The 22,429-nt window shown below is 43.5% G+C and overlaps 1 protein-coding gene across 1 annotated transcript in view; it reads left to right on the plus strand.

Moving 5' to 3' along the window:
- ARSB (arylsulfatase B) overlaps positions 1-21,737 on the plus strand; it is a 159,527-nt gene extending 137,790 nt beyond the window's left edge. The window contains exons 7-8 of the mRNA XM_036106526.2: positions 17,999-18,121; positions 18,913-21,737. Of these exons, the coding sequence (XP_035962419.1) occupies positions 17,999-18,121; positions 18,913-19,178 (389 nt within the window). The 3' untranslated portion in view covers positions 19,179-21,737. The remainder of the gene's footprint in view (positions 1-17,998; positions 18,122-18,912) is intronic.
- Positions 21,738-22,429: the final 692 nt, after the last annotated feature.

A 22,429-nucleotide genomic window follows, 5' to 3' on the forward strand; every position in this document is an offset into this window, starting at 1 on the left:
ACCGAAACTAGGTGCTAACCCAGGTCACACAGGCACTCATTCCATGTAGAGAACAAAATGGGTATTCCTGAGCACCAAACAGCTCTTGTCCAAGTGGTGTTTGGGGAACCACGGCTTCTTCCATCTCGTGGCCCTGCCATGTTTAATGAGCCGCCAAGGCCGGTCTGCTCGTCTGCATGGAAGGTTGTGCACAGGAGACTTTTCTGGGCCCAGGGCTGCCTGGGAGTATGCCGGCACAACCTAATGGCAAGGGGGACCACAAAACGCCGTGGGACTGTGATCCGTGGGAGGAGACAAAGCAGGTGAGGCAGGCCCTGTGTGCCATGCGACAGAAGTTAGGCGAGCTGGGAGCACACCTGCCTTAAATCCCTCACTGCGTCTACACCGACATGTCCGATTGCTTATGTCTCACAGTGTGTCTAAACCTAGTTCACCATCCCCCTCAAAAAGCAGCCTCGCCCTCACTTTCTTCTTTCAGTGGTGCCATTCCAGACCTAAGAGTCACCTTTTTTCCTGCCCTGTTGGTCACCGAGGCTTTCACTCTACCTCCCAGTTTCAGTTCCTGCCCGTTGAGGCTCTTTGATGGGTCTTCTGCTGTCCTGACCCAGCATGCTCATGTGCAGTGTGGACTGTCCTCTCCCAGTGACAGTCTTTCCCAGCTGTGATGTTTTCCCAGTCTCGAGTCATCTGAGAAACTTAATAATCACATCATATGAGCTTGGAGATGAAGCTTTCTAAAAATGTGCCTTTCGTTTCTGCTCAAAAAGTTGTGACTGGTTTCCAGTTACCTGCTGAAAAAAGTTCTCACTTCTGTAGTTTGGGAGAAGTGATTGGACCCATCCTTTCCAAACTGTTCTTACTGTGTCCCCCCCTGCAGCCAGCCAGGATGCCTGACTGTCCTCCAGAGTCAGCACAGATTTAGCGACTCCTGCCTCGTGCTCTTCCCCTCTGCCTGGGGCACCCTCTTCCCCTCCGTCCACCTCCCTGAATCCTACCAGTCCTTCATTGCCAGCCCTGGTTCCCAAGTCTCACCTCTCCCGGGAAGCTTTCTCTGGAAGCGGTCTCTGGAAGCTGTGTCTGGAATTCTCTGCCACTCCCCACAGTCCTTTGCACAATGGCTTGCAAATGCTTGGTGCTCAATTAATGCTTAAATTATTTCAGTTATGTGCCACTCCTTTGGCACTCGTCACGTATTGCCTTTTATTGACATCTGTCTTCCAGTTAACTATAAACTTCCTAAGTAAAGATACTTTCTCCATATCTAACATTGTACCCTGGCACATCCTCAAAAAACCTAATTAATTAATGCTTTTCTGTAATTCCTGTGACACCTTGCACGGTTCCTTCCACATAGCACGTGCTCAAAACATTCTTGTTGGTTTCTTCTTGTTGTTTTCATACATGATACCTTCGTAAATGCAGAGCTTCAGTTGGCTCAGGGGGAATGCTTTTGCTGGGAATTCCAGCCCCATAGAGAGACCGTCGGGCAAAATATTGGGTGGGGAGTCGAGATTGCCAGTGACTATCTAGCCCTCTGTAGACAGCTTCCTGTTTTGCTTCTGCCCAGCTCTAGGTTTGTCATGGAGTGTTGAGCTGCAAATACTCCTACTTCCCATTTACAATGCTCCTTTTCCAAAAAGGAAGAAGAAGAAGGAAAAGAAGAAGAAGAAGAAGGTGTAAGGGGGGTAGGAGTTGCCCTGGGTATCTTTTTAAATTTTCCATGTGACACATTATACTAGAGCCAGAAGACAGCATTGAAGCAATCAGCCATATTTTCAGAATTTACTCTGGCTCTGTGGGGTTTCGTTCGCCTAGACTACCATCCTGCAGTAGATGAGCCCCCCGATATGATAGGAGGCCCCTCCATTCCATTTCCAAATCTACCTGATCCTCAACATTCTTGAGTCAGATAGAAAATTCAGTTCTGTCTTGTTTTTCTCTGTATCTTAATTGGTTTTCCATATGCAGGTCTCAGAAGTGGGGCTTAGCTCTGCCCATCATCCCTTAATGTGAGCGGACTAACACTGGTACCGGGGAAAGAGAAGTGACAGCAATGCTTAGCGGCAAGTCCCTCCCACCTGCTTCAGGCTTCAGGTAGAGAGCAGATGACCGATAGGGAGAGAGTGTCTCTCCAGACTGGGATGGCCAGCACCGGGTCAGATGCTGCCCCTTCTGTGAGCTACTTCCTGAATGTGTGTGGGGTTCCTGGTGGCCAGCACTCTTCAGGAAGGACGTTTGGGATAATGGGTGTGACTGTTAGCACCGGGTTTTTAGGGAGAACACTGGGGCTTCGGGAATCCCGGGATGTCTGCCTGTTGGAATCCCGAGTCAAGCTGCCAGCTTCAAATCAGCATCTGCAAATTCGTGAGCGTTGAAGGCGGGTGCTCTCTGGAACCAGATCTTCCCAAGTAGGTCTGAGGAGTTGGTGGCAGCTCTTTGACCCTTTGTTCTCACTAAATCAGTTGCAGAGCAAAGACCCCCATCTTTGCTTACCTTCTCACATGCGCTTCTAGTTTTCCTTGGAAAGAGAGACTGTGTTCTGAGTGCTGGCTCATGGGAGACCCTGATAGCCTCAAAATATAAAACATCCTTCGTTTCAACCGGGCTGCTGCCAAGAACGAGGGGAGGCTAGAGAGAGCTGTCTCAAATGTTTGCTTTTTTGCCTTTGGCAGGCAGCACCTTGTGGTCCTCATTTGGGTGATTACAGGGTTTGTATAACATGCGGGGCTTTGGGCTGTGGAGGAGCAGGGCTGTGGAGGGCTGTCCTCGGAAGAATGCCAACTGGCTTGAGCTTTCTGCACTGTAATTGTTGGCACTGCCGCCCCAGCCTGAGCTCCCGGGGTCAGGAAGGGCAGCATCACCCACCTGCCCAGAGAGGCCAGGCCCACTTGACAGCCATCACAGGCTGATTCCATGGGCAGGGCCCCCTTTCCAAAGTAAGTATTAAATTAGCATTTTTTTCTTCCTTATCCAAAAAAATGTGCTCAGAGCCTAGACACGTCTTTCCTGCACACTGGAATATGAACAGTACAACACAGGAAGAGAGAGGCCTTCAGCAAGGCATTTTGGACCATGAGGCTTTGCGGTTGGGATTTCACTAGATGCCATGTGGGGGGGCGGGGGAGGCTTTCTCCTTTCATCCCCCGCCAGAAAACAGACAATCCAGCCTGGTTCATGCTCATCATCTTAATCACAAGCTGAAGAGGAATATTTTTGGTTAGTTTCCCTTTTTTTATATATACACAGTGCCTATTTATAGCTATTTGCTAACGGACTCTACCAATTACTTTAAAAACTTGTATTTAGAGAGAGACGAACCAAACACGTGAATGCGGAGCAGAGCCATAGTTCTGCCTTGGATTAGCCTGTTGTGGGACAGGTCAAAATAGAGACGGTAGTTGGCACATGATGACGTCAGAACTGGACATGATCATCTGTTATGACTTTAATTGGGGGATGATTAGAGAAAAGGCCCGCTCTTCTGTCTTGTCTGTGTTATTACAAGCTTGCTGGATCCCGTGTGCATGTTTATTCTGGGCACTGTGTGTTGCAAGCCCAGTGCAACTGCTGTCTCCACAGTCATCTCTGACATCCTCTTTGCCACATCCAGTGCTCTTTCCCTGCGTTCTCGGACTTTCCTTCTCTCTGACAGTAACCATTTCCTCCATGGAATATTTTCCTGTGGCTTCTGAGGCATTTTTCCAGTCTCACTCCTCTTCCTCAGTCTTTCCACGGCTCCTCCCCTCTGCTTTGCCTTTCAAATGTTGGTTCTCTCCAGGGTTCCACACTCCACCCCTTTGTCTTCTCATTCCACATGTTTCTACCACTGTCACTACAACAGGAGGATGTGGAGATAAGGCACCCAGCTTGGGGGGGGTCCGGGATTTGGCCATGTGTAGGCTACATGAGGGAGGAGCTTTCTTTTTTTTTTTTTTAAGATTTTATTTATTTTATTTTTGAGACACAGAGAGAGAGAGTGAATCTGTACAAGCAGGGGGAGCAGCAGGCAGAGGGAGAAGCAGGCTCCCCACTGAGCAGGCAGCCCAATGTGGGGCTCGATCCCAGGACCCTGAGATCATGACCTGAGCCGAAGGCAGTTGCTTAACTGACTGAGCCACCCAGGCGTCCCTGAAGAGGAGCTTTCTATAAAGCTTCTTATGGGCAGATACACAGGATTTCTCTGCCTGCCACCTCTACTCCTCCCCCTGGGCACAGGCTGAAGAAAGGCACGGTGGCTCATGGGGACCCCGGAAAGGAGGTGGAGCCAGAGAGAGTACCTGTACTGTTGTCCAGGGGTGGAGGGGGGAGGGGCAAGCTGAAGCAGTTGAGGCTGTTTTGATGATGAAGGCCAGAAATAGAAGAGGGATGTCCAGTTCCCTATCTACAAATGCAGGATTGCAAGATAATTGAGGTGCAGCACGTGTGTTCGAGGCCAGACGGCTGGGCTCCGGCCCCATGGTGGCCTGGGCAGGTCAGCCTGGGTTAGAGGCACGGGCAGTTGGACAGAATGAAGAGCCATCTGGGTAGGAGATAAGATTTTGGAGCCTAGAATACCCAGAGGAGTGTTGAGAATTGAACTCTAAAACATTTTAGAGATGAACAGAGAAAGAAGAAAAAGCAAAGGAGGCTAAAAAGCAGTCTCAGGTAGAAATAAGAACCAGCCCTGATGGAGCACTCTCTCTGTGCCAGGCATTGTGCTTAAGTGCTTTGCATGCATGTCCTCATTTAGAGACTGAAAAGGAGGAAGACGTCATAAGGAGAAGAAAATTTCAAGAAGACAGACACGCCCCCCTCCCTGGATCATCTCTGTCACTTTATCTGTCCTGTTCATCCTGTCCTTTAGAGCCCAGCTCAGTGAGCACTGCTTTCCTGATCCTTCCAGGCAGTTTGTATCTCCTCTGGAATCACCTGGCACTTTGTACATTTTATTCACTCAGCCCACAAATGTTTATTCTCCTGTTTTAGAGTTTATGGTGTTTAATGACATTATTTTATTACTATCTTCTGGACTCTAGTTTATTCATTCTAAAGACTTAGGATCTAGCACGTGGAGTGATCACCAAAATAAATATTTGTTTAATAGGCAAATGAATCAGCAATATAAAATAGTACATTTATTCAAGATTCGGTTTGAACCAAAGTATGAGAAGCTCTCTCGACAACACGTTTCGGATAGATATTGCTACACTTCCTGGGACAGTCGGGGGCTGAGGATTCACTGAATGCTGGTTTCCTGTTGTTTGGGTTTCCAGTGCCCCATTGACACTCGGATGCTAGATATTAACCCACTGTTGGAGTTCCCTCTAACCCAGGCACACACACTCTCTGAATACTCATTATGCATAATTCAATAATGATTAACATTTGAACTCTGTCTAGGCTGAGCAAGCCACATCAAAGCTCCTTTTTCATTAGGACTTTTAAAATATCAAATATGGACTGAATGAATAAGTGTTGGAGAAACTGACTTTGTAAACTGAAAATTGTAAGCCCAGATTCATTTGAAATATGTCATGTGGAGGGCATATGTAAAAATTATGAGCATTTTGATTTTTCCCTTGTAGGTAATAAATAACATCTGTAATATTCCTGCTCACCTTTTTCTGATTAGCTTTATGTCTGGCATATTTTCCCCAACACTCCTGTTTCGTGTTGCAAGGATTTCGCCAGGGAGAGACAGGATCCTAAAGCAGTGTGGGTGTAACAGAAGACTTGCAGCAATCCAGTGGAAGCCCAGAAAGAAGGGGCAGGATGAGTTTGGTGGCGAACCTTTAATGCTCCTCAGGCCTCTCGATGTTACCTTTCCCCGGGGCGCACAAGAGCTGCATGGGCCCTAAGGGATGGGAGTACCCCTGAAGGGCAAACAGCACGTGGCCCACAAGCCAGCTCCACCGCACTCCAGGGCTGGCGTGGCTCCCTAGGGCCCCTCGCTCCGCACCTGTGCCCACGTGGAGGCATCCTGCAGATGCTTTCACCCCGGGGTCCGTGGAGCCCGAGGGGTCCTCTGGGAACTGTGACGGCGAATCCAGGTAGAGGTTGGACAACTCTGCTTTTAGCTGTTTTGTATGACGAGCAGCTGCATACCGTTTGTTTGGAGGGAAGCGCCGTGTCAAGACGGTTGCAAGCGTAGTAGGGGCCGCTGCTGAAGATGGGGGTTTCGGGTCACTGAAGCTGACAGACAGCCAGGCAGCTGGTGTTGGGCAGGCTGAGCCTGCCAGGAGGCCAGTGCTGAGCTTGCCGGGCTCAGGGCGCTGTAGTTAAGTCCTGAGGTGACTGTGGGCGTGTCGGGTGAGCCCAGTGGACCGCCAGAAGTGGGAATCCCTGATCTATTTCACCCTGTTTTCACAATGTTAACCAGACATCTCGTTTAGCATACATAACTTAGGTGGTATTGCCATGTTGTTTTTTTTCCACACAATTTTCTTTTCTCATTCATTTTAAAACCACTTTATTATTTTTTTAAAGTTTTTTATTTTTTTAAAAGAGATAGAGTGCACGTGCGCGCAAGGGGCAGAGACAGAGGGAGAGGGAGAGGGACAAGCAGACTCCACACTGAGCACAGAGCCTGACTCGGGGCTCGATCTCATGACCCTGAGATCATGACCTGAGCCGAAATCAAGAGTCAGATGCTGAGCTGCCCACATGCCCTTTCCTGAGAGAAACCACTTTATTAAGATATGATTGACATACAAAAAGCTGTGCATATTTAATATTTACAACTTGATGAGTTTTGAGACCATTGCCACAATCTGTGTCATATACAAACTCCAGAAGTTTCCTTACACCCTGTTATTATTATTTTCTTATGTGTATATGTGTATATAGGTGTGATAAGAACACTTAACATAAGATCTATCCTCTTAGCAAGTTTTTAAAGACACAATATAATATTAACTGTGGTCACTGTGCTCTACAGTAGAATTCTAGGACTTATTCATCTTACATAACTGAAACTCTGTGCGCTTTCACTACCCCATTTCCCTGTTCCCTCGTCCCCACGGTTTTCTAATAATATCTCGTTCCTGTGGTAGCTGGTCCAGGTTTCACGGTTGTTACAGGTTTGGGCAGCTGACCATACCTTGATTTTGATGGCTGTCAATCAAAGGCCATAGGTTGAACCTAAATTGAAGTGATTTATTTCAATTGGTCAATTAGTTTATCCATGTACCCAGTCGTATGGCAACTGCTGTGGGAATTCAAGAGACTTGTATTTTTATACTTACAGTGAATGCAAAGAACGCTCACCACCCCCAGGATCTCATTCCATCCTCACAATTGTCCTGTGAGGTAGGCATTATTTTTCTCCTCATTTTACATATAGGAAAACAGGAATTCAGAGTGGCTAAATGACTTAATGGATTATTCATTCTAAAGGCTATTAAAATGCACAGTGGTTTCTCAGGGTTCCTTCTCAGAACTAGCGAGTAATAGTAATAGTATAAGGAATGCTGCTGGTAAATTCCTAACCATTCTGTAAACCCCAGCTTGCAAGCTGCCGGAGCCATACCTACGGCCAGTAGGGGCTGTTTCCATCTCTGAAAATTGAGTAAAAGTTTCAGTAAAGCAGCAGCTCAGAGTGTGGGGTTCTAGCTCTTGTTTTCTTGGGAACTATTTTTAGAGAAAAACTTCTATTTTTAGATCTAGACTGACTTTCAAAACAAGAGTCAAGGCAACAATGAACACATTTGCATCTGGGTACATAAGTCCTTACCAGACAGCGAGATGAGAGGCAGCTGTGGCCTGAGCCCACAGTTTCCAAGACATGTCAAGCCATGAGCAGACTAGAGATCTGACCCACATGTGCGCCCAGAGCGCCCATCCAGATGGAGCCCAAATGCGCTGAGGGGGATGCTCAGGCCGTGGGCAGTGGAGCTCAGACCAGCTGACACAGTAAGGACCTCAGTGACTTGAACTGCCCTTTGATTTGGGGCTCCTTTGAACTTTTCTTGGATTGAGCCATGAGGAAATTGGCCAGCCAGTCAAATGTTGAGCATAAACAAAACTTTGGTGTTTTAATAACGAGGCACATTTGGCTCATGTAATAAACTAACACATTTGCCTGTTCATTAAAAAAGACAACCTGACAGGATTCCATATTTAAAAATACCTTGATCACCAAATATCTGGGAAAGCTGGGGTTTTCCCCACTTAGCCCAAGTGAGTACGTTTTGCTCAAAGTACAAGTGCATATGCTGTAAAAGTCCAAAGATGGCCTCCCAACATCAAGAGAATAAAATGGGTCATTAGAGGTAGAATAAACTTTTAGGCTGGTCTTTGTAAATTATAAACGTGATCAAAAACAGAAAGGGCTCAGTAGAAATGAAGGACAGCCCATGCAGCAGGGCAGAAAAGGGACTAAAGCCTAAAGTAGCAAATTAAAGCTTCACTATTAATGCTTTCTCCCCCTAACCCTGTTCAAACTCCAGAACATATGTGTAGGGGAGCAAATATAGGTCCTTTCCGGACCCAGACCAGAGGCGTGGTTTGTTTGGTTAGGATTTTAGCTTAGGGTGTCTTTTTTTTTTTTTTTTTTCTGGTATAATAATGACTTCTGCCTACTTTTCTCCTCTTTATAAGGTCTTCAGTAAAAGAGGATATAAAAGAAAAAACCTATCTTATATTGGTAATAGCTACCATTCGGTGACCATCATTACTAGCCATTATTACCTATTTCATAGAGTTCTTGCAAGGATTAAATGAGTTAATATACATAGAACACTTAACACAGCATTCTGTAAGCATGTAGTGAGTGCTTCTAAGTATGAGCATTATTACCTTTAATGTTGACAATGGTAATACAACATACCAGATACTGTGCTAAGCACTGGATATGCCTTCTCTCACCTGCTATTACTATATTACCTTTATATAGTAAACTGAGGCATGGGGAGTTAGGAGAGTTGCCCAAGATTGCACAACTCGTATGAAAACCATTTATTGTGCGTTTACTATATCCCGGATGTAGTGCTAATGAGCGTTTTCAATGTATCCGCACATTTAGGCCACACAACAGTCCTGTGAAATAGATGATATTATCCTCATTTTGCAGATGAGGGAATGTAGGTCTAGGGAGATCAGCTAACCCCTAAGCTCACACAGCCAGTGAATAATGGAGCTGAGATTTGAAGCCAAGAAATCCTGCTCCAGAAGGGCCCGCTGTGTCCTGCTGTGCACTGTGGCCTTCTGGGAGACGGGTGGGCAGGGGCCTCACTGCAATCACAGGCCCTCTCCTCCTCCTGATTATCATCCCTTGCTGTACTTTCCTGCAGACTCACAACATTAACTCTTCCCAAGCCGCACTCTCCAGCCACACCCAATGCATACTTGAACAACATCCCAGAGAAGAAGAGACCCAGACCATCCCCTTCACCCGTGCACTGATGCCTGGGACTCCTCCCTACCTTGCCTTATTTTCTCTAGCCATGAAAACTTTGTTTTCTACGAACTTTCCTCTTATTTGCAAGTCAGCTAACATGTTTATTTTATTTAAGCCTTGTACAGTTAAAAGCCTCAAGGGTTATACACCAAAATGTTAACAGCAGCTAATAAATTTAGAGATAGTTTAAATTTTCCTGTTCATACGTTTTGTGTTTCCAACTTACATACAAGAAACATATAAATTACGTAGAAGAATAATGTATTTTATAAAATAGAGTCTTAGGCTGTATTGGACGGTGTTTCCAAAGAGTGATGAGGATGCATTCATTGTACAGTCAAGAGAACAAGGTTGCCTTTCATGAACACCAGAAGATCAGAAGTATCCCCTGGCACTGCTCAGTCCCTTTCCCATTGGATGAGTCCATCACCCACCACTAATTAGTATCTTTCCAATTGTCATTTAGCTGCAGACCCTTTTTTCAAACAAAAATGTAGAGAAGTATAATATATTTAGCAAACACTACACATTCTTCCTTAAGGGTTAACCAACACTGAGGGAAATGAAGACAGGGAACTGGACCCTGCCCCTAACTCACTATCCCATCTAAAGACAACTCCTGAGGTGCTTCTGGAACCCCTTCTGGCTCTGGAGAACACATTCTCCACTGAAAACCATGGACCCACCTCATTCTAGAAGCTCGAACTCCTTCAGGTTTCCAGAGGTTGCTCAGATAAGGAGCTCTAGAAGTTTACTACAGATTATGTAAGATAATGATTTCCTTCATTTGCCCGAAAATGTTTTGCTCATCTCCTTTTTTATATCCAACATCAGTACCATGACTGGCGCATCTTATAACTGAGTATGTCTGTCTGGCCAGAAAGCTCTATCTCAGAGGTGGCTGTCAGCTCCAAAGGAAAGGAGAAAGATTTTTTATGTTGTTCTTCTCTTTGAACCCCTAATTTCTGCCCAGAGGTTAGCAAATCCAGTGTCCTTTTCTCCTCTGTCCAGCAGCTTGCATGACTCTCAGAATATGCTAAGAACCGTTGAAGTTTACACTCTAAAGGGGTGAATTGTGTCATATGTGAATTATATCTTAATAAAGGTCTTAGAAAAAGAAGTTTAATTTTAAAAAATACTTAAATTCCTCTTGTGCCTCCCTGTTGATGAGAAGAAAAGGGACAGTTCCTCAGGCTGGCTTTTCACCCTTCCTGAGGCTGTTTCAGGCCTGTACCAGCCACGTGGCCTAAGCCTCCAGCAGCACTTGCCTCCCTGTCCTTCAGAGGCTCTCCATCACTGAGACTGCTTCTCTTATTCTTTGGGCTCAAAGTACCTTCTTCACCTTCTGTTGGTCCAATTTGCAGTCATCTGCTGTTTCAGCAGTGCTCGTCATTGATGTGCCTGGGCACTGGGGAAGGCCTTGGGGTTATAGGGCTAAATCAGACCCAGGCCGTACCTTACATTGTGTTATGCTGGAAGAGGGGTGGAGTGGTGGATAACAAAAACGTGCATCCTTCAGGTCCTGCCTAAAGTCCCGCTTTCTTCATCTATCTTCCTGTGTGCCTCGGCCTGTATCGACTTCTTCCTACTGTGATCTTTTATAATATTTACTGTCTGGCCTTAATGATATTCTTCCTGATGTTGTTTATTCAACCAGTTTATGTGTAATATCTTCCTAATTCATTTGTATGATTGCAAATACACAGCTCCCTTGCGTATGGTTTTCTATTGCAGCAGTAACAAATTATCACAAAGTTTGTGGCTTAAAAGAACACAGACATATTGTCTGACAGTTTTGTTGGTCAAAAGGGCGATATGGGTCTCACAGGGCTAAGGTCAAGGTTTCAGCAGTGCTATATTCCCTTCCAGAGTGTCTAGTACAGAATCCATTTCCTTTGCCTTTTCCAGGCTCTGGGGCCTCTCACATTCCTTAGCTCATGGCCCCTCCTCCACCTGCTAAGTCAGCAACACTGCCTCTCAGACCCATCTCCCTCTGACCAAAGTCAGGAAAGAGTCCCTGCTTTTATGGACGCATGGTTAGACTGGGCCCACTCCAATGATAGGAGATAACCTCCACATTTCAGGTCCTTACCCTGAGACATATGTGCAAAGTTTCTTTTGCCTCTCTAAGGTAACATACCACAGGTTCCAGGGAAGCTAGGACATGGACATCTTTGGGAGTCACTATCTTGCCTTTCACCCTGTTTTATACTTCTTTGTATTGCATATGAGATGGATGGAAAAAGAAAATATGCAAACACTAACAACAATGACGACAGCTAATAATCTGTACATCAGAGTAGACTAAAGGGGGAAGGGGTTGTTGGAAATAAAGAGAGGCTTCTCAAAATTATAAAAGGAGGAATCAGCCAGAAAATTATAATGTTTCCAAATGGGTAAGCACTTAATAATATAGTCTCAAAAAATAACAAAGCTTGGGGGAGAAATAAACAAATTCTCAGTCGCAGTAAGAAATTTTCTACATAATTCTCTCAGTAACTATTAGAACAAGCAAACAAACCAAAAAGTCAGGAGAGACGTAAAACATTTGAACAGCATAGTTAACAAATTATGATATATATGGATCACTGCACCTAACAACTTGAGAATACATGTTTTGTTTTGTTTTTTTAAGTGAGAATGGAACATTATACAGTTGACCACATACTGGGCCATAAAGCAAGTGGAAACACATTTCAAAGGATTTAAATCATATACTGTACATCTGACATGACTCTAGAGTTAGAAGTTTATTTTTTAAAAATCCATGGATCTATTTTCTAATCGTAATGGAATTAAACTGGAATTAGTAACAAAAGGATAACAGGAAATTCTCAAATGTTTGGACATTAAGAGATACACTTTTGAACAATCCATGAGTCAGAAAGGAAATTATAATGAAAATTTGAAAATATTTTGATCTGAATAACAAAGATGCATATTTAAAGCTTACATGATAAAAATAAATTGGTGCTTGGATGAAAATTTATAGTATTAAATGTATATATCAGAAATGAAAAAGTACTGAAAATTAATTACTTAGGAAGCTATAAATACAAGAGCAAATTAAGGGGCGCCTGGGTGGCTCAGTCAGTTAAGCATCTGACTCTTGATTTCAGCTCAGGTCATGATCTCAGTCATGAGATCGAGCCCCAAGTTGGGTTCTGTGCTGGTGTGGAGACTGCTCAAGATTCTCTCTCCTTGCTCCTTCTCTCTACCCACTACATCCTCTCTCTCAAAAAAAGAAGAGCAAATTAAGCCAAAAGGAAACAGAGGGAAGGAAATAATAAAGAGAAGAGGCAAATTTATGAAATAGAAAACAACATACTACAGAGAGGGACTACTAGGTAAAATGTTGGTTTGAAAAGACTAATAAAGTCAATTAACCTTTAACAAAATTTATCATGGGAAAAAAAGTGGAAAATACACACTGCCAGCGTCAGGAATGAGAAGATATTACTACAGATGCTACAGACATTAAAAGATAATACAGGGATAAAAATTTGTATGAACTAAACAAATTCCCAATACACTTTACCAAACTAAGAAAAAGAGAAGTAGAGGATCTGAAGAGTTTTATATCTGTTAAAGAAATTAAATTAATAAATAACCTGCCCACAAAGAAAATTCTAGGCCCCCATTGTTTTACAAATGAACTCTTGCAAATATTTAGCAAGTAACATCCATCTTACACAAACTCTTCAGGGAACACTTCCAGTTCCTTTTATAGGACCAATATAACCTTGACTCAAAAACATGACAATATTTCAAGAAAAAATTTAATAGAGCAATTTGTCTTAAGCGTAAGTGCAAAAACCCTAAAATAAATGTGAATCCAGGAAATATAATCAATCCCAAACAAAATGTGAATCCAGCAATATATAAAAATGACAAGCTTCATGATGAAAAGGGGTTTATTCCATAAATGCAAGGTTGGTTTAGCATTTAAGAATCAATAAATATAATTCATTGTGTTAAAAGATAAAAGAATAATTATGATATTTTCAGACACAGAAAAAACATGGTAAAATTTAACATCCATTTATGATTAAAAAATACTTAGTGAATTGGGAGTAGAAAGGATCTTCTTTAATCTGATAAAGCATAGCTACAAAAATTTTATATTGACATCATACTTAACAGTAAAATATTAAAAGCTTTTCACCTGAAATCAGGAATGAGATAGAAATTCTCACTATCACTACTTTTATTCAAATTTATACTAGAGATTTTGTCCAATGTCATAAGGTAAGAAAAAAAAAACTAAAAGATATAAGATGGGGAGAAGCCAATGTCATTATTTGCAGGTGTCATGATAGGATGCATAGATAATCCAAGGACTCTATAAACAAAGGATTAGAATTAACAAATGAATTTTGCAAAGTCACTGGGAACAAGGTCAATATCTAAAAAAGCCAATTGTATTTTTATATGCAACATCCAGAGTATGAAATAAATTTTTAAATGTTGTTTATAATAGTATTAGAACACATTAACCAACTAGGAGTAAACCTAAGAAAAGACATATAAGACCTCTCCACAGAAAATCATAAACTGTTTTCAAGAGAACATACGGGGATCCACCACACTCATGAGTTGTAAGTCTCAATATTTTAAGACAACAATACCCCCAAATTACTCCCTGGAGTCAATATCATCATAATCAATATCCCAGCAGCTAATTTGTGAAATTTAACAAGTTACTCCTAAAATTTATATTGAAAATGCAAAAGGCCAATAATGATGAAATCAATCTGGAAGAACAACAAAGTTGGGGACTTATACTAGCAGATAGAAGAACATATTATAAATCTACAGTAATTAAAATAGTGTAGTATTAGCATAAGGATAGACAAATAGACCAGTGGGACAGAAGACAAACTCTAGATCTCAGCTGTCCATTGCAGTAGTCACTAGTCACATGTGGCAATTTACGTTTAAATTAATTTCCTCAGTTGCACTAACTGCATTTCACATGCCCAGTAGCCACGTGTAGCAAGTGGTTGCTGCAATGGACAGCACAGATAGAGAACATTTCTGTCACTAAAGAAAGTTCTATTGGACCATGCTGCTTCAGAGACAGACTCACCATAAATGGAAATAAGATGTTTGACAAAGGTGTCCCTGAAGATGAGTGGAAAAGAACAGTCTTTTCAACAGTCTTGGTCAGATGATAGCCATCTTTGAAAAATGAATCTCGAGTCCTACCTCACTTCACACACAGCAGTCAATTCCCTGTGGGTTTGGAGTCTAAATGCAAGAGGCTGTGGAACTTTCATGCAAGGGAGTAACATCCAGCAATGGAAATGAATGAAGTGCTGGGAACAGGCTGAACCTCAACACCAAGGGTGAATCTCACAAACATTATGAGATCACTTGGAGCCAGAAATAAAAAAGAACAAGCTGTATGGTTTCTGTTTACATGAAGTTCAAAAGCAGGCAGAAAGAACTCTACTGTTGGATAGCAGCTACCTTTGAGAGGAGGGAGGTGACTGAAGGCTGCCCACACGGGCTTCTGAAGTCCTAGGCATGTCCTGTCTCTTGAGTGCGCTGTGTCTGCAGGAGTGTCCAGTCTTCATCAGCATCTTCTGTGCACTTTTCTCTATGGGTGTTATTTAAAAATGTTTTTTAAAGCAACCCTTGGATTGACATGGAAAAAGAAAGATAATTCTTGCTGACTGAATGATTTTAAAAAATGAAGATTCTGTCTAAAATGTTTAGATAGGCAACAATTTTAAGTCTGAAAGTATCAGGTATAGGGTATGGAGAAAGGGAGATATTACTGGTAGGAGGGCCAATTAACATGTGTTGTAAAGTTGGAAAGGTGTGCATCTTGCAACCAGACAGTTTTGCTTCCAGACACATCCTAGAGAAACTCTTGCTCATGTGCACAAGGAGACATGGGCAACAGTGCTCACTGCAGGAGAGTTTATAATAGGGGAAAAAAAGAATAATTGAAGTAACCAAAATGCCTAACAGAAAAATGGATAAATAAAATGTGATTTTTTTAATATAGTGAAATGCGATTTTTTTATATAGTGAAAAAACAGTTAAAAGGATTATATATATACGCAAACATAATCACAGAGCTCTAAAAATACTGTAGTGGATGAAAAAAGCAAGTTGCAGAGTATGTTTAACATATATATCGACACTTTTAAAGTATAAAACAGGTCTAGATATTATTCTTTGATGCATGCATATGTCACTCAATTTTTAAATGGCTGCAGGATACACTGGGCACTGAAACCGTGACAGCAGCGGCCTCGGGGTTGCAGGGGGAGGAGACCGAGATTGAGGATGGGGACAAATTGTCACATGGAAACTGTCCCTTCGTTTTCATTGTTCTGTTTCCTTTTTTTTTTTTTTAAGCAAGCATGACAAAATGTTAACATTCTAGGTGTTGACTTGCAGGGTGTTAGATTATTCCTTGTAATTTTCTCTTTGTTTAATTTCTCAATAAGAAAAAAATAGAGTTGACATAATAGCACCTTCCGTCATTTAGTCTTAGACTTATTTATTGTTTAGGTATTTTATGTTCCTGTTTGTTTTAAGAAAAAAATGTATATAAATATAAGTTTAGCCAAGACATCTAAATTTCCTCTCTTTGTTTATGTTTGCAAAGCATACTTGTTTGATTTAACATTCTCTGGTATCGAAATGTGTCCTTTGTGCAAGCTTGTGAGGAATAAATCATGAGGGCTCACAGTCCCACCACAGTCTGTGTATTAAGAATGCATTTCCTATGATAGACATCCTCTGCGCCTCGATCTCGGCAAGCATCCGTTTGTATTGGAGCCAAAATATCCACAAGCAGGCAGAAAAACAAGAAGTCAAAAGATCTGCTGTTTGGTGCTAATGATTTGTTGGTACTTGATTGTGAAGACTGAAGGTCTGAAACCACCGATGTTTATTGGCTCTGTCTCCAGTATGTCCCTCCAGGGTCATTTCCACAAGAATGACTAGAAGAACAGGACCCTGCCTTTTCCCCCACAAACAGTGCTTCCCGCAGGAAGCCCTGGGCAGCAGCACAGGAGGCCGGTTCTGGCAGGGAGGAGGGTCAGAATCTTTATGACAGGATGGTGGACAGATGGGCCAGCCGCCATGGTGGACAGCGGATTGTTCCTGACATAGCACACACACACATAGCTATTAGCCCTTGGGTGGGTGGTCTGGCAGCCTTTGGAAATACACCCAAGGTGATTTGCTGTGACCATGTTTGAAAAGTTGACAGGTAAATGTGGACTGAAAACAGACTAGATATTTTATAGTTAGGCCCTAAATCGAGGCTTTTAAACATGCACAGGTATGACTAAGGTGGGGACCTCCATACCTTGTCCTCACAGATAGACCAGGTCTTTTTTTTTTTTTAAGATTTTATTTATTTATTAGAGAGAGAGAGCACAGCGGGGTGAAGGGCAGAGGGCGAGGGAGAAGCAGACTCCCCACTGAGCAGGGAGCCCAACGGGGCTCAATTCCAAGACCCTGGGATCGTGACTTGAGCTGAAGGCAGACGCTTAACCGAATGAGCCACCCAGGCGCCCCCTCCACCAGGGTGTTTAACTAGAGTAGAACTCAGGTCTCGCTTGCTGCACCTTATTCACTCTTCACAAGCAGGCCACAGAGGGAGTTATCCAAAAGAAGGAACTGAGCATGCTCATTTCAGACCTTTTGTCTGTCTAATTTTGGGGCCAGCCTGCCCCCAGGATATATGTAAGCACTCAGGTCTGCTCTCAGCTCTGAGGGAGCCCAGTGGGTGTCCAGCAAGATCAGTGATGAGTGGCTTAGTCTTTCTAAGTCAAGTGTCAGTTAGTAGAAAGGCCTCTCTGCCACAGATCTGAAGCTATCTTCTCTCCAATCAACTTTATCAGTAACAAAGGCAATATTTTTAGCTCCAACCGTCTGGTCTCCACCTTTCAATTGGTTCCAAATTCAAGAAGGTGGGGGAGTAGGTACTATTAATTGCTCCCCTCAAAAACCTAATAGTCAATTAGTATAAGATCCCAAGATGATAAATTAAGGTAACCCAAGAATTTGTATACCAATTCATTCTTACACCCATAATTATCCTGTTTGAATAGTTAACTGAACATTGCTCAGTTACTTTTAGATTTCATCAGTGTGGTTAAACAAATAAATATAGTACTATTGATCGTGGCATGATTAAACTCTCATAGCTTGAGAGAGACTCCATTAAAATGTACATGTTATAATCTATTTCATTATCTACATAGGGATAAGTATATATAGAAAATGTATTCATCTAATCTGATCATTTAACAGCAGAAAGAGGCACATATAGAAGACAGCCTACCCTGCTATAACTGAACACTGTTCTACGTAGGGCCAGCTGTACGTTGGCAGAACAGTGATTTTAAGGATGAATTAGTGTTCTAATCTCGTTGGGATTCCCTTTATATTTGTGGTGGTTTATGACTGATGTTTAATGGAACTATAGCTTTCTGTTTATATTTAATAGAAGATTCATTTCTGTGGTGGGATACACATTTACATCCAGAGTTGAATAAAAGCTACCGTTCTACAAGGAGGATATTAAATGTTGATTTATAATGACACATTTCAATAACAGTGACCTAATGCTTCCACACTGTTTCTTCCCAGGTCCTGGGAAGAGCCTGGCTCCAGCAAAGGATGATTCTTCTCGTCCAGAACATTTCTCCTTCAACACATCTCTCCATGCTGCAATTAGACACAGGAATTGGAAACTTCTCACTGGCTACCCAGGTAGAATGCTGAGCATTTCCCCTCAGAACAGCGAGGAAAATTTTACCAAAGTGACAACTGCCTTTTGCAGAACATACCTCTGGGGCTGCTGAATGAGGAATGGTTTGATCTCCTGTCCTGACAAAAGAAGACTGAGAATTAACTGTAGGTGGGGGGTGAAAGGAAGCAGTGTCACTCTAATGTGTCATGGAAAATAAGGATTTCAGAGATGTGTGGCTGCCGAGCACAGCACGTCTAGCTAGCAAGGAGAATCTCTGAAAGCTACATCCTCAACCAATTGCGTAGCTGAAGGAGGTGGTTGCTTCCCCTGAGCACATTCTCTAAAAGTAACGTCTTTTACATACTTTTAAAATGTGGGGTGTGATGGCTAAGACTGTGATGCCGTTAAGCAGTGTTTATAATGATGACATTCTTGGCATTTGTGGCCAGACAATTCTTTGTCTGTTAGTGTCCCGTGTATTGCAAGATATCTTAGCTTCCCCGGCCCATGAGCACGGTATGCCAGGAGCAGCTCCCCTAAGTCACTCTGACAACTGAAAATTCCCCCACCCCACCCACACGCACGCACGCACTTTCCTGGAAGCCCCTGGTTGTGAAGCCCTGAACCATGTCTAGTTAAAGCACCGGAAGTCAGAGACCGAGATAGATGTCGGTACAGCATCAGGGGCCGCGTGTTTGTCATGTGTTCCTGCCCACATCCCCACTCAGCCCTCTCCCCCAGTCTCCTTACTTGAAGTGCGAACCTGCCTATGATGCTTCTCCCCCAGTAAACTCTTGCATTTCTTTGCCAGGCTGTGGTTGCTGGTTTCCTCCACCGTCTCAAAACAATGTTTCTGTGATACCCTCATCGGACCCACCGACCAAGACCCTCTGGCTCTTTGATATTGACCAGGACCCGGAAGAAAGACACGACCTGTCAAGAGAGCATCCCCATATTGTCAGGCAGCTCCTTTCCCGCCTGCAGTTCTACCACAAACACTCGGTGCCCGTGCACTTCCCGGCGCAGGACCCGCGCTGTGACCCCAAGGGCACTGGGGCCTGGGGCCCGTGGATGTAGGACTTCTGTAGCCCTGGGGAGCCAGACCACCTTTCTGTTACAAGTTGGACTTCAGGCTTTTACTCCTGTACCTCTCGTCTCATTTGCTCTCCCAGCCTGGGTTCCCCTGGCCCTTCTCTTGTTCCTCAACCATGCTGAGGTGTCTCATTGCAACCCCCAGTGCATTTAAAAGCTGATAAAACCTGGAACACTCCTGTTGTTGGCCAGGGTGTGTGTCTAGGGGAGAGGGTGGCTGAGTTCAATCTCTTGTTCCTGAGCCGTGGGACAGCTAGGAACTTGACTTGGAATAGGAGGTTCTCACTGAGTCCTGGAGGCTGGAACAGCTGGCTCTTTTTGCCTCGCAAGTCAGATGTTAGATCTCCCTCTGCCAATAGCTGGGTTTTATTGGAGTGCCTCATGTTTCTTGTAACAAATGTAGGGAGCAGACAGTTTTTAATGGTTCTGTTGGCCAGGGGACTCCCTGTCTGTGAGATATCATGTTCAGGCATTCCATGTGAATAACCCCCCTTGGTTCACCCCTCACTTACTCACCCTGTCACTCATCTCATCATGGAGCATAAGGCCCATTTCATAGTTACGGTCAGCATGGCAATATGCCTGCTTCTTGGTTTTGGTTATTACAATAAAGAAATGTGTTTTTATCCCCAGTTTTTTTTTTTTTTCCCCCAGCCACTGCTCATTTTGTCTAGACTTCGTGCTAACCCCCTCCCCTGTGGTTCTTTTCCTAACCTCCTTTTGATTCAGGCATCCTGTGCCTGGGAAGGCTGCTTCGCCTCTCCACTCTGAGCACCACTGGTTTTTGGAAGACTGCTGTGCCCTATCTTCCTTTTGCCTCTAACACTGAAGCTAGGGCCCTGCCCAGAGAAGGTGGTCAGGTCTGGCTCTGCAGGCCTGCTCGTGGTGGACAAGAAGTGGCCGAGTGGGTGATGCTCAGGTCTGTGTCATCTGTTTGGTGAAGACTTTTCTAAGTTGCAGAGTTTATTTTCATGATCGTGGCTTTGTCTCATAATGTATTACGAGTTGCATGCTATTCCCTAGCAATTAAGAAACCCCAGGAAACAATAATTTTGTCTTGGGATGATGGAAGTGGGCAGTTTGAAAGGAAATGGCCAGCATCTGAGATATTGGGCCTCAGTAAAGCAAAGGAGACCACATCCACGTTTCCCTTATTTTCACTTTTACTGCTTGTGTTGAGGTTCTGGGGTGGGGGAAAGAGGATGCGCAGTTTGACCTGTCAGCCCTTTCGCAGTCCCACTGATGTCCTACTAATGTGAATCTGTCCAGATTAGCTCTCAAGAGTGTCAGACTCAGAGAGCTATGTGCAAAAACTATACTCTTTTTCCCGTGAGCTCCACTGTTTTGTTCACTGCTCGTCACCAATGCCTGGATCAGTGCCTGTTACAAAGAAGGCAGTCAGTACTTTTTTTTTTTTTAATGAATGAATGGACAATTGAACAAAAGAGAAAGTCGCACACCATGCAAGTGCAGTGAGCTAAACACATCCTCCAACTGTTGCTTTTCTGTTCTCAAGCTGCCCTCCTGGGGTAGGAACAGAGTCTGCGTATCTGGATGGTCACAGATACTCCATAGTGAAGCCATAATGTCCTCTCCAGGTGGGAAAAGGGGAAACACGCCTGCCAAAGATACTCTTTTGGCAATAATCCTCCATTCTCTTGTTTGTAGGACACTAGAAACTAAAGCCAGCCAACGATGTGCTATAGGTCCTTGTGTAGCCATCCTTCAATTCAGTAGCAATATTTTCTGGTCACCTCTAATATGTATTGTATTAAAATAAGATGATTGGAAGGAAGTGGTGCTAGAACTAAAGACACCTATTATCAACCTTTACCCCACTCCTGGGTTGGCAACCGGTTAAAATGCCATCACCTACCACCCGCACACCTGTGACAGATACTATGAACGAACTGAGCCCAGATGTTCCTCTGGATCCTTCTAATCCCAGTGTCTATTAATACCAGAAGACTAGAGGCCATCACTACATGACACCCGTTCGCCCTCCCTGCTGTGCTCCCAGGGCCGCCCCAGTTCTGTTGGTGGCCAAGTACAACATGGATGTTCTGCACTCAGTGGATTTAAAGGGAGTTGTAAAAACTACTTGTTGTAAAACTTTTATTTGATATTTTATTTTATCCATAATAGAATATATCTCATTAGGTTTCTTTATTCTGTATAAAGATGTGAACAGATTCATATTAATGTTGTTTCTCTCCAAATTTGCTCACCTTTAAAGAAAAGTTTTATTGATTTAATGGTTTTTCTTTGTTACTACATGATTGTTCCAGATCTGGGGAACAAAAAGTTACTTTATCCTTTAAAATGTGTCAGTGGGGAGTTTCCATTTGAGTGATGAAAAGTTCTGAAACTGGACAGTGGTGGTGTTGGCACAACATGCCTCTGAATTGTATACTTTAAAATGGTTAAAATGATAACTTTTATGTGGTTTTGCCACAATTTTTTAACGTGTTGGCCCATTTTATGGTATGTAAATTACATTTCAATAAAACTGTTAAATAAATAAACGTAGCAAAAATATCAGAACTGAAAAAAACATGCCAGTCATTTGCCCCAAGAGTGCAAACTATAAAATAAGTTATTGGAGGGAGGTCAGGAGAGGGTAGGAGTGAATATAAAGTGAGAATAAGAGAGTGTGTTTGTTCTCTATTGCTGTATAACAAATTACCGCCCAACTTAGCAGCATAAAACAATAAACATTTATTACTTCCCACTCTCTAGGGGCGTCAGGGCTCTAGGAGTGGCTTAGCTGGGTGGTTCTGGCTCAGGGCCTCTCATGAGATTATAGTCAAGCAGCTGGCCTGGGCTGCAGTCATCTGAAGGCTTGTCCGGGGCCAGCGGATCCCCTTCTGAGATGACTCAGTCACAAGGCTCTTGGTTGGAGGCCTGTGTCCCCCGCCCTGTGGGCTTCCCCACAGGCTGCTTGAATAGCCTCACACATGGCAGGCAACCTCCAGCGGAGCAAGTCGTCGGGAGAGACACAGAGCAAGAGGAGGCTCCCGTGTGCCTTAATGACTCCGCCTCCAAAGGGCTGCCGTGTCACTTCTACCTTTTTGTGCTTCCTTAAAAATGAGTTAGGAAGTCCAGCCTTTACACAAGTGAGGAGAATTAGGTCCTGCCTTTTGAAGGCAGTGTCAGATATGTGGACATACTTGATACCACCATGGACAACAGAGGACAACAGGCAAATGGAGCCCCCTGGGGAATAGATTGATCAA

Source organism: Halichoerus grypus, chromosome 2, assembly GCF_964656455.1.
Source record: "Halichoerus grypus chromosome 2, mHalGry1.hap1.1, whole genome shotgun sequence".
Taxonomy (NCBI): domain Eukaryota; kingdom Metazoa; phylum Chordata; class Mammalia; order Carnivora; family Phocidae; genus Halichoerus; species Halichoerus grypus.